Source organism: Ictalurus furcatus, chromosome 1 (genome assembly GCF_023375685.1).
Source record: "Ictalurus furcatus strain D&B chromosome 1, Billie_1.0, whole genome shotgun sequence".
Lineage (NCBI taxonomy): Eukaryota > Metazoa > Chordata > Actinopteri > Siluriformes > Ictaluridae > Ictalurus > Ictalurus furcatus.
Window position 1 is genome coordinate 24,735,675 of NC_071255.1, and position 13,217 is coordinate 24,748,891.

At 38.1% G+C, this 13,217-nt stretch overlaps 1 protein-coding gene across 1 annotated transcript; it reads right to left on the reverse strand.

Moving 5' to 3' along the window:
• Positions 1 to 447: 447 nt before the first annotated feature.
• Positions 448 to 8,505, reverse strand: tpbgb (trophoblast glycoprotein b). Its single transcript, XM_053633712.1, has one exon. The coding sequence runs from the start codon at positions 7,716 to 7,718 to the stop codon at positions 6,573 to 6,575; it is 1,146 nt and encodes a 381-aa protein (XP_053489687.1). The 5' UTR covers positions 7,719 to 8,505; the 3' UTR covers positions 448 to 6,572.
• Positions 8,506 to 13,217: the final 4,712 nt, after the last annotated feature.

A 13,217-nucleotide genomic window follows, 5' to 3' on the forward strand; every position in this document is an offset into this window, starting at 1 on the left:
TGCTTCAACACCACAGACTGGTACAGTGACTGTAACACTGCTGTCGCTGAGCTGATCCATTTGTCAATCTCATGGTCTCTTTTTCCACCACACGTGAATAAGATCCCAAGATACGTAAACTCCTCCTCCAGGGGCATGGGCTGAAGGGAGAGGGGAGAGGTCTTGTACTAGATGGAGGAGTTTTTACTGGTCATGAGCAATGCATGGTGACTGAAAGAATAAGGTCACGTGTGCAGGTGTTGGAAATGAGGTTCCTCTGCGGGGTTGCTAGGCTTATTCTCGGTAAGCAGCTCAACAAATTAGAGTAGAGCCGCTGCTCCTCCAAATTCAGAGGGTCCAGTTCTGGTGGTTTGGGCATCTTAAAAGAATGCTACCTGGTCAGTTCCCACTACAGCTGTATTATCCAAATCCCACTAGACAGAAATCCTGAGGCAGACCCAGGACCCTCTGAAGAGATTATATATCACAGCTGGCTTGGAAATGTCTGGGGATCCACCAGAAAGAGCCGGAAAATGTGGCTGGGGATAGTGAAGTCTGGGCTGACCTTCTCAGCCTGTTGCCACCATGACCCCCCCACCAGGAAACATGGAAGGAAAATGAATGAATAAATGAGTGAATTGTGGTTACTGTGATGATCATGAGTGATAATGAGTCTTTATTGGTCACATATACATTACAGCACAGTGAAATACTTTTCTTCGCATACCCCAGCATGCCATCAAGTTGGGGTCAGAGCGCAGGGTCAGCCATGATACGGCGCCCCTGGAGCAGAGAGGGTTAAGGCCCTTGCTCTGGCAGTACTGGGGAACCCCCAACCTTCCAATCAGTAACCCAGAGCCTTAACCGTTAAGCCACCACTTCCCCATGAGGGTGAGTGTTCATAGTTACACTGTTTAATTCCACTCCAGATCAGCAGTCACAACACTGTATCTTTATTGGGCAACTAACAAGAAGCTTACAGCCAAATGTCATTTAGATGATAAGGAAGTGGAACAGAGACACTGTTATAGTTACCAGTCTTGTCAATCTTGACAAGACTGGGTTAAAGCACACAGGCTATTTGTCTCGGTGCTATCAGTTAGCTATCATTCCGTTATCACACAATGGAAGTCAAGCTGTACAGGAAAGTTGATCTTTGTCTCAGCTTAAGTAGGTAATGAACTTTTTCCAGTCACCTCTAACAGTTTACTGAGGGAGCTCATTGACACTGCAACTAGCATTGTTCTGTGCACCAAAATACAACAGAACTTTAAAGTTATTGATCCTGAACAAAAGATCAATAACTTTGTAGAGCACAGTTAGAAAGTGAGGTAGTAGTTTGTAACAAGATACCCGGAATGGGGAAGAAGGCTAATCTAAGACACCTGCTGTTATAGTACATTAGGATATATCTTACATTTTAGGTGTCTTAAAGTGACATTTATCTGTATAGATGAAGCACACTGCTCATTATCACAGCGAGTACTTTTCACATTTCCTCCTTGTTTGATCCCAGTGGAGGCTGGGAAAGTATTCACAGCTGAAGTGGCACTGATGTCATCTCAAATCTGTCTTTATTTCTGAGGATGCTTGTTTAATAAAGCTCAGCGGGGAAGAAAGAAATAGCACACTAATATGTCGTATCATAAATCCAAATTAGGTAAAATGAGGCTCTCCCACTGAGAAGGCCACAATACAGATACACATGCAAGGTAGAGTATGCAGTAGGGTAGGGTCTGCCTTGTATAAGTGACATTAATTTTGACCAGTATTTTTTATTTGTTTGTTTAAAAGAGCTGGTCTTTTCATATAAATAGTAGACTTACTCCCATCACCTAGACCCAGTCCTTTTATGGGAATCATTATAGCTGTCTCGTTTTGAAGGTTATTCGTCTTATGTCCTTGGCCATTTTGCTCAGTTTTCATGGCCTTGCAGAGGGAGACAGTAATGAAAATCACTGGTAACCTAATAACAAGCCTCAATCCCTTGCAGCAGAAAAGGGTTAGATATTTTACATGGTTTCAAACCCATAACCGAGACAAAATTGGCAAGTGAACATGAACAATACCAATTAAGTCTCAAATAACTTTGTCTCATGATCTATTTCACTCATTAACCTTTCAGTTGGATGAGAGGGTAAGTGAATGAAGTACGTGAATAAAAATAATTGAATAAAAGCCCAGTACAAAACATCATTATAATAAAATGATTCCCTTACACAACACATACACACAATATTTGGTGACGCCTCCCCTGCAGAAAATAACAGCACTGAGCCTCTTTCTGTACATATCTAGCAGGTTTGGACACTTGTAAAGGGATCTTGAACCACTCCATATAGAACATTTCAAGCTCTTTTACAATATATTCTCAGGTTTGAATATGTGGACTTCCTGCTTCAATTTAGACCACAGGTTTAAACCCAAAGACTGAGGTGGTCATTGCAAACCACTGATTTTGTGTTCGTACAACCATCTCTGTGTTGATTTGGCTGTATTTATGTGGTCACAATATGCTCATGCTCCATCTTCTTGGCAAATTTTCAACTTCTGAAACTTTTTTTATGGCCCTGGTTGTGCTTGATTGTTTTTTGTTTTTTATATATACACTGTGCAGGTGCATCTTGTGTAACTACCAATGGGAAAAGATAAAAATAGGGCTGCTGTAGGCTGACAGTAATAAATAAAGAACAGCAACTTTAAAAACTTTAAATTCAATTCACCATATGTTTGCAAGAGAAATGAAGTTCTCATGAGAATGATTTTGGTTTGAGGTGAGTCATTTCAAAAGGGAGTCAAGGGTAAAAATTTTGAATCAGCAAATTTTTTGAGGCATTGAAAGTGAAACGTCTATCATTATTGTATTCCTCCTTGTGTGAAATGACCTTTACTTTGGGCTACTGTCAAATTATTTTTGTATATGTACATAATGTACAGTATAGCATTTATACACCAGGCCGTGGGGCAGGTGGTAGAGCGGGTTGTCCACTAATCGTAGGATTGGCTGTTCAATTCCCGGCTCACATGTCTCCACATGCCGAAGTGTGTTTGGGCAAAACACTGAACCCCAATTTGCTCCCGATGGCAATCTACCACCTTGCATGGCAGCTCTGCAGCCATTCGTGTGTGAGTATGTGTGTGTGTGAATGGGTGAATGAGACCCAGTGTTAAGCGCTTTGTAGAGCTGCTGAGGTTAAAAAAAAAAGCGCTATATAAGTGCGTTTACATTTCCATTTAGTGCGTTTGCATTTATCATTTACATACCTCAGCCACCATCAATACTTACGTACTCACCTTACAGTATTACGCTTAGAAAACCACAGCTACAAACAGCTGTTTAAAGCATTTTTTTTTTTAAATGCATTTATATAAACTGACAGTCTGAAAGATTATTTAGTCTATTTGGAATTTTAATAGGCACTATAAGGAGACTGCGGTCTCTAGTGTCTTCCACAGCACTTCTAAACTTTTCCACACAATGCTTTATTGTTCGCCCTCTAATTACACCTGCTCAGGCAAGCATGGCCGAGTTACGCTGTTCCAACTTGTTAATAAAAGTCTACCGTCTGTCTCTTTCCACACAGCTAGTGCAGCAGGGTCAAAATGGTTGTGGTAGAAACAGAAGACAGTGAGCACCTGTAAAGACTCTAGAGAGGGAAGCCCAGGTTCTCTCCTGTGGGAAAGGAGTGATCCAGTCTCAAGGGGTCATCAACCACACTGTTACGTTCAGCACAATGAGCCATTGTTTAAAATAACCACCAGCCTCTACTAATCAACCTGGCTTTATGCTCACTTAGTAAATCAAACAACAAAATAACAGATCAATATTGCAGAAGGAGGGTAAGCATGGATATGTTGTAAATAAAAGATTTTTCAATAATAAGTCAGTTAAAGTGCTATTCAGATTTGTATTAAGTTGTGTAAAAGTACAGTACTAAAAAAAAAAAAAGCTGAAGGACCTATAGTCAGCTTGTACATACTGTAAATGACCTGAATTGACATTTTCACAAGGAACTTGAATAATTATCAAATGAAATGTTTGATATTTGGATATCAAAACCACTGTGAAAAAAATACATAAATAGATGCGAACATAATAACCACCATATTTTAAGACAGAACGAAGAGTCAAGCTTTAACAAGCTTTAGGGCATTCTTCAAAGAATAAGCTGAAGGGCCTACTGGCAGCTTATTCAGATGACCTTATTTGTCAGTTGTTAGTGAATGTGGCTCCAGGGACAAGCTTTAAAACAGCATTTCTATAAGCCATGAATGTCACTCATTTTCGGCATGGGAAGGAGGCAGTGCTCCACAACATAACACTATGGACAGAGCAGATTGTGTTATGCCTACAGTTTAACCAGCTTTACAGAGGATATGGGAGACTCCTGGAAACCAGCAAGAACACAACACATGTAATAAAGAGGTCTGACTCACAGCCTGAGTAATCATAGATGCCCCCCCCCAAATACTTTTAGGCCAAAGTCATGCCAAAACATCGGATCAGTCATTACATTTAAACTTGACATGTGGTCCCAATCTACAATGTCCAAACAATCCAGCAGACAAAGCAGGACTCATCAAGTATTAATCATCACTAAGCACTGACAAAGAGTGAATTGTTATCTTTAGTTAAAAGCGTCACATAAACATTTCAGTGCACCACTAAAGAGCATGGAGTAGGAGCAATTTAAGACCAAGATGTTTGTGTGTGTTCACCCCTTTGTGTTGTCTGTACTATTACTGACATACCTCCTTTGAGAACACTCTTTATGCAGTTACATTACGTTTTCCCTGTTTGCCTGATTTTATCTTGGTGATTTTATTACCTTTTTTTTTGTAAATTTTGGGTACAATTCATCTCCAGATTACTCACCCTTATACTTATCTCTATACATTTATGAGATGACATAACTGGACACATTTACTTCACCTAGAGGCCACATTTAAGAAATGGTGAAATGAGCTAAAAAATGTATTATTAAAAGAGCACCCACTATACTCCTTCTTGATCACAACCAAATGCATTTCATTTTATTTAATAACAAATCCTTCACTGCTATGTTTTACTGTTCAGATATGTTTTACTGTTTACACACTATTAGGAGCATATGAATTCTGAGTCTAGTTTTGGAATGGTGTGGTGTGATTTAAATAAAATTATTGACAGGATTGCAAATTTAAAATGCAAATTTTAAAAGTAAATTTAAAATTGGGGAAACTGAAATCCAATAAATTATTTATCCACTAAGCTTTAATACTGTGTGAGTATTTCAATAAAAAAATATATATATAGTTATGCATGTTTATAAAATTTTATTCTGTATCTGGATAGTGGCTGAAACACGAGCTGTGCATCAGTGTCCATTACTAACACTAGCCACGTCAAGGGCTTACATACAAATGTGGAAATAAGATGAAAATTTAGATTCAATGATCAGTCAAACCCTTAAGGACTGTTTTTCGAACATATCCACTCTTCCCCCATGCCTAAACAAAAGCTGTTACAGGGATGCTGAAAATATATATAGGAACTGTAAATAAAACACCAGTAAAATGCTGGCTATTAAGTCTATTTCAGGAAGCAGCTCCAGTTCCACTGTGTCTACCTGCTCTGGTAACGGCCAAATATTATTCGGGTAGCATGTCTTATAAAATTATAGGTCTGTAGTTACATCGCAGGCCTTCAATCTATACACATTACTAATAATATACAGGGTACAAAACAGAATGAACCAATTACAAATTTTACATAAAATGATAACTGTTTATATTATAATAACACATAATGCTGAATTGGAATTGATGTTCATGTATTTGTACAGATGTATCTGTGTCTGTGTGCATGTTTGGGTCTGTGTGTGTGTGTGTGTGTATGTGTGTGTGTGTGTGTGTATGTGTGTGTGAAAGAGAGAGAGAGAGAGAGAGAGAGAGAGAGAGAGAGAGAGAGAATATGCCTAATCCCTGCTCCTGTTCCAGCAGCTTTGGATTCCTCTCTGGAGTTCAAAGCACCGGAGGGGAGATGAGGGCTCAACGCAAGACCTTTTTATTCAGCAGAATATATTCATAAGAAAAGTTGAGCCATGTCCATGGAACAAATGTGAATATAAAAATGGACAGCTGTGATCATTATATGCAAGTTGTATGATATTATAACCACTGTAAAAGTACATAAACACATGCAAACATGGTAACTTATTATTCAAGGGAAAAAGTCAAGCATTAATGAGATTTAAGACATGTATAATTCTTCATTTCAGTCATTTTGCAAGCAAAACTTGCATCCATTAGAAAGATCCTTGCATCATACTTCACACTGTCCCAAAATCACGTGTAGATTTTTTTTTAGAAGAAGAAACACTTATGTACCTTTATGAGTTCTTGATTCATGCAAGCATTGAACAACATCTAAACAAGACACACCATAACATAGCATGCGGCGTGTACCGAGGCAGATGCCAGTTAATCTATCTGGCATGGCAAAATGCATATTACGGTATAAGCTTGTGAAAACTATACAAATGTAGAGCTGAGTCACTGTGCGTAAATGTGGGAAACACTTTTCCCTATCTTCAACCAAGAGCCACACCTCCTTACACATCCGAGTTAAGACTGAGGTTGGCCAGGCGTGGATCCGAGTTGATCTCATACCTGTAATGGTAGCCCTCCATGTGGTCCCTGCATGCATCACGGATATTATAAATCCATCTCTTGATGCCTTTTCTGTTCAGGTAAAGGACTAGCAGGAATATGACCCCAATGAGGGCCAACACCATACCCAAAAAGACATATGAGGTCTCTAGGGTAGCCTCCATGTTTCCAAAGTCAGTGCACGGCAGCTCTGAATGCTTCAACTGCAAGAGCTGAGTGGTTCTCAATTTTTCAGGATGAGTGCAGGTCAAGTTCTGCTTGTCCACAACAACATCTGAGCTCTGTAACCACATCACCATGTCCTCAATGTTGCAGTCACAAACCCACTGGTTTTCCAGCAGGTACACCTGAAGCCCAGGTATCTGGTTGAACTCCTTCAACGTCCCATTAGACAGCTTTTTCAGAGCATTGTTCCGCAGGTCCAAACTAATAAGTGCTTGGTTTTGGAAAGTCACGTTCTTAATCGAAACTAGTGAATTGTTTCTCAGATCCAAGGTAGTGAGGTCAGATAAGCTGATAAACATGTCATCTGGAAGGACGACAAGGTCATTGTTTGCCAAGCTGAGATTGGATAGTTTAGGAACGGAGAGCTTTAGAAGATTAGAAAAAACATCAGCGTAGGAGAAATTATACAACGATCTGCTCAGGTTCACGACCTGGACCATGTTGTTCTGTGGAAAAGCATCAGGGCTAAAATTGAAGATTTGGTTGTTGCTCAGGTCAAGCAAACGCAGTCTTGGCAAGTTGTAAAACGCCCCAGGGTCCACTTGCTCTATTCGGTTTTCAGACAGATAAAGCTCTGCCAAATAGTCCAGGCGAACAGGAAAGGACTTGTCAGATAGATGGGAAATATCATTTCCAGTAAGGAGAAGGTTTGTTGTGTTGACGGGAATTGGCTGTGGGACGGATGTTAAGTTCAGGCGTGTGCACTGTACTGTAGTGTCTGTGCACACGCATTTGTGAGGGCATTCCAGAGACGCAGCAGTGCCAAAGCATGTAAGGAAAAGCACCACACAGGGAGTGGAGACGCGCCGCCTGGCCTGATTCTCCTTCACTAGCAGCAAACGCAGCGAGGCTCCTGCACGCATTTCTGCCCGGCTGTACACTGTGTCAAGAAAAGTACCGCTGCACTGAAACTAACGCTTGCACAAATTCAGAGAAGTCTGAACCTTACACCTTGTGTGTTTACCTGGATTTCCGGTGGACACTTTCTTTCATTCCTTCCACTTATTTTCGGCACACTTTTTTTTGTCTTACGTAGTTACAGAAAGAAGCCAAAAGCAATATGCAAATTGCACAGGGACCTGTTCAAACGACTCTCAATGTCACATACCCGCCGTGAAGCCTCCGCTGTGTCCAGCTCCAGAACTGACGGCACTCATTCCTGTGTTCAAGCACAAAAAGTTCAATCTCCAACAGCCTACTTGTCTCGCGCCGGACAAAATTCACCTCCAATACAGAAACTGTTCAGGTTTTAGACGCTGTGTAGCGGTGATATGTATCCAGGAACTTTTGATTTTTTCATGTCCTTGATGTATTCTGGGTTCTTTTCGGATTTTCATGTCAGCGCCTTTGGACACATAGCAGACTCGTGCTGAGTTCAGATTCCTGCTCCGCTCCCCGAGTCGCGTCCAAACCTCTCAGTGGACTGTACCATTACGACACGGTGCGGGGGAGGACGACGACGCCGGCAACGCCACAAGAACCATAATCCACGCAAAGCAGCTAGTGTGCAAGTGAGGTGTAATATATTGTATGTGGTTACAGAGGTTTGCATCCTGTTCGTCTTTACGTCTGTTTATTATTTATTTGTTTGTTGGTCCTTATGAGTGATTGTTCCTTAAAGAAAATCGTTTAACCCGTCGGAAAACAAACGTCAATGCTCTGGACACGGGCCTCCCTGCTTTTCTTTGTGGTGTGTATTTAGCAGCATTTGTTGTCTTACTGGGGAAAAGTGAACGTCAGAACTTTTTCAAGTCTGAACAAAAAAAAAAAACCCAAACAGTAGAAACCCTCAGAATTTGTAATGGTTATAATGGAAACTGTAATGGTCCCTCTGTAATGGTCTATTGGTCATTTGTTGCCTTCTGTTGGTGGCATGTTATGTCTAGTGGATACCATTAAGGATCAATAATGTTAATGGTTTTAATGGTTAGCTGAGGATTTGTAATGGCATTTGTAGTGGAAACAAATATAATATTTCAGTGATGTTTTCTTTTGGGGTTTTTTGTTTGTTTGTTTGTTTGTTTGTTTGTTTTAAACAGGGATGTTACTGAGCCCTTGCAGTGGAATGGCTTGATAGGAGCAACAAGGTTTATGGATTAATGTCACAAACAGAAAGTTTACTCCAAAAAATATTCAGGTAGGTAAAATGACATTTTATAAAGTTGTTATGACTAATATACAGTACAATGCAAAAGTCTTCAAAAAAATGATGAAATTAAAAGTTTCTACAAAAAAAAACACTATAAAGTGCAGTAACCAGTAATAAATAATAAAATCAATATTTCATGTGATAACCCTTTACTTAAAACAAACAAACAAAACAAAACCAGTAGTCTCAGGTAGATTAACTGAGAATCTGCCACAGTTCTTCTAGAGACTCTGATTGTTGCACTTGCTTCTTAATTCACATGCAAAACCCAGCAGCCTTCATTATGTTTTTTGCATGAGAAGGCGTCTGTTACGTGATATGTTGTTTTCTTTATTGACATACAAAGTTTTTTTCTGTAACATTTAAATGTTTTGTTGGAAAAGTAATGGTTGGAAATATCAAATGTTTTTGCAACTAACTCAACAATGCAGAAGTCATTAAATAAACATCTATAACAAAATGTGCACTGAAAAATGAGGTGCCTAATACTTTTGCAACAGTACTGTATAACACATACTTATGATGCCTATATACATAAAAAGTATTCTGTAACAAAATAAGTTGGTTCAAATAATGAACATATATTTATAATTTAATTACTTCCAAGATTATGGCAGAATTCAGGTTAATTGGGACAGTCCTAAAATACAATAAGCGGAGAGAAGAAAACTGAACGGATGTAATGCATGCATGCATGAATGGATACATGAAACACCCCACAACTATGGTTATCTGATCCACTGATGAATTTAATGTGTATTAAAAGATGTTTGTATGAAACCTCTTAATAAGTAGGGGAATAAGCTAAACTGGAAAATACAGACTGTTACTTAAGCCATATGTACTGTGTTCATATGATTGATGTCAGTGTGTGTGTTTTTTTAATCCTGTGTTATGCTATACTGCAAGAAATAAAAAAAAATTAAATTTACTTATCCTTTACTGGCATTTTTACTGTCATTTTTATTCAATGTGTTCATACAGAATTGAAGAACAGACTGCTTATGAATTTGGATTATACTGAAGATTTTCTAAACTATTTTATTGTTGTTATTGCTGTAACAGTAATTCATAGGCCCCTTTAATACACGTTTATAGTCACTTTGACTTAGTCTGCTGCGTCATACAATATTAGAATATGTTGATGGTGAATTTGCTATTAAAATTTGATTAATTAATTCCATGAATAAGCATGTTAAAAATGAACTATGTTTTAAATGTCATTGAGGATGAAAGTAACAGACTATACCAATGACATTGTGTGTCCCAAATGACCAAACATGTCATTAAATTAGTTTTCAGTCAGTGTTGACAAAAAAAGTAAACAATGTTTCTTCAGAATAGAATATAAACATTTTTCCATCATCACCCTGAAATCATGTGTTGGGTGTTTTGTTTTATTAATGGCAATAAAGCTTAGAAAATGTGGAAATTCAAAGACTATCCCACCATACTGAATTCACCCTTCTGTGTAATTGTGTAAGGTAAGCAAACATTTCAAAAACTGCAGAAAGTTCATTAGCTGTGCAAGCAAAGTGGAAGCTGCAGGAGATGACACCAGCTGATATTCAAAACTAACAGAAGCTGTTATGTCACCAATAGTATAATATATATTTTGGTAGCATTTATTATTATTTAACTTTGCATGTATAATAACCCAGGGAATGCCTGGGTTATTTTATCTATTTTATCTATGAAAGCAATTATCTGCTAATACTTTTTTAGTCCAGGGTTTATGCAGTTTCAGGAAATTAACATTCATAAAGTAAACATATTAAACACTTTCTTGCTTCATTCATTAAATGATTAGACAAGTAAGTTAATACTTTTTCCAAAAGCAATTGAGTGTTTTTTTAACACGAGCAATTTAAACAGTTGATTTACTGCTATTACTCCCACACTCCGAATACATTCGGCATTCTGACTCATACTGTTTCTAACTCTGGCTCAGTTACCCTGAGTGTCAGACTAATGTCAGTAGATCAGCGCTGGTATAAATAAGGACTCTCAAAGTAAAATTTTGGTCCTAAGAGTCCAAAAATTCTAAGACATCATTCTTAGAAATTGACTCAAATATGTAGGCCTAAGAAGAAGAGTGTTTCAGAGGGGACTCAAACTGTTGTGAAGAGTAGTGCAATGTAGCACTGAGACAGCACTCTTGTAAATATGTAAGTATTGCAATTGATGCAGAGCTTATTACAATATTATGCTTTTTAAATTATAGTAATCAGTACTCAAATATCTCCAGCAGCACTTTAATAAAAAAATGCAATAATGTCTAAGGCGCAGGGGACACCAAGGGAAGATGTCCTGGGCTGGGCCGGGTGAAGGGCCCAAGATAGTTTAATTATCCAATTTAATTCAGGATAGGACTGTCTGAAATATATCTGTTTGATAAAACGATGACCATCAAAGTCTATATATTGTTTGCAGCTCATCAAGTAAGTTACTATTTCCTATATTTTGTAAAATGGTTCCTTCTGTTGAGTTTACACATTCACTGAGACTTTTGAGGCTAATTACAGACATTTTATCTTATGGGGGTCTCTGGCTGTTAGTCAGCCTACTTTAATTTGTGCAAGTTTGCCTAGATATCTCGTACGTCAAGTGTACAAAAAAAGAGAAAAGAAAAAAGGGTGAATATATGTATACACATAGAATGTCAAATTATATTAGAGTTATAGTTGAGGACTGAGGACCTTCTTAAATGGTTTCTCCTGTGCCAGCAATATGCATGTTGGGCCTGGCACAACCATGAAGGACACTCAATTAGAAAGAATTATGGAATATTATACATTATTCTTCACTAACCGCTTTATCCTGGAAATGCTCTGCTGGAACATTCGATCATATAAAGCACAATTTCAGCCAATGAGTCTAACCCCATCTGTGGCAAATCCAATACTGATATTTAATAAATTTTATGTATTTGCTTAATACAGTCAATTGTTACATGTAGAAATAATTGTCTGGGGCTTCTTGTGATTTTTAAAATGCTGTGATCTACATCTAGGACATCTACATCGAGGAAAAATTGCCACCCAAATCCACTCTGTATGCTGTCCTATTATTCCAACTCAGTTATAGGGGTTGTATATGGTTCCAGTTTAGTTTTTTGTTTCTTTGTTTGTTTGTTTGAACAGAGACAATACAGTAGCATGTCTGCATTTCATTTTGAAAATACATTTTCATAAAAATATATGGAAGCTGTAACTAGACACCATCACTGGAAGAAGGTTTAAATCCATTATCACTGTCACTGTGGCTTATTAAATGCATGTTATTAATTATTTATAACATTATTTATTAATGTTGGACTTCACATATATAGGGCTATGTGACTCTATTCACTAAGAATTGCTCAGAAAGCTTTTATAACATATTTTTTACTCCCAGTGCTTACCTAGAAATTTTTTGAACCTTTATACATACTGGACCCACTCTTGCTTTACTGCTCCACAATTGCTTGGCCCTGTAACTGCAGTACATCTCTGTCACACAGCTGTGGGTGGGCTCAATTTACACCCAGCTTGAGCCCTGAATGATGTACATGCCAAGGCCAGGCAGTGAATATGCTATGAGGGATTAAAAAAAAAAACAGCCACATTTTTCACCCCTTTTATATTATTGTATTTTATTTATTGCACACAACATTTATGATTGTGCTGATTTCTTTCAGCGTCACTCCAAAGGCACCTAGAAAACACATATAATAAATATCTTAGTTAGGTTTTCACAGTTGACTGAAAAAAAACTAATATGTTTTAAATCAACTAACTACAGGCCCTGAAAATACCCTTCAAACTATGTTAGTATGATGTGTAAGATGATAAGGTTAAGGCTAAGCTTGGATCTGCAGCTTATGTGTTCAAGTTGCAATAAATTTTTAGCAGTGCAGCATTCTCCTCTGTGAAATATTCTTCTTCTTCTTCTTCTTCTTTTTTTTAAAAAAAGAAAAAGTTTTCACTTCTGTTCATAGCGAAAGTGTTATATTACCAGTGTTTGCAAACATTTTGTAGTCAAGGACCCCTTTAACTGTAAAATAAATTCCACTGACCCCTGCAGCACAGATGTATTTTACAAACCTATTCAAACGTTTTAAATATTAGTCTCATTATTTAAATTTGTACAGTAATATACCCAGGGCATCCCAAAAGTCTCCATACATAGGGGTCAGTACCATGTTGGTTGTGCCTTCATCAGTGGCTGTTTG

What these genes read in the sequence shown, in the direction of transcription:
- tpbgb (XM_053633712.1), bottom strand. Translation starts at nt 7,718, where the DNA reads ATGCGTGCAGGAGCCTCGCTGCGTTTGCTGCTAGTGAAGGAGAATCAG.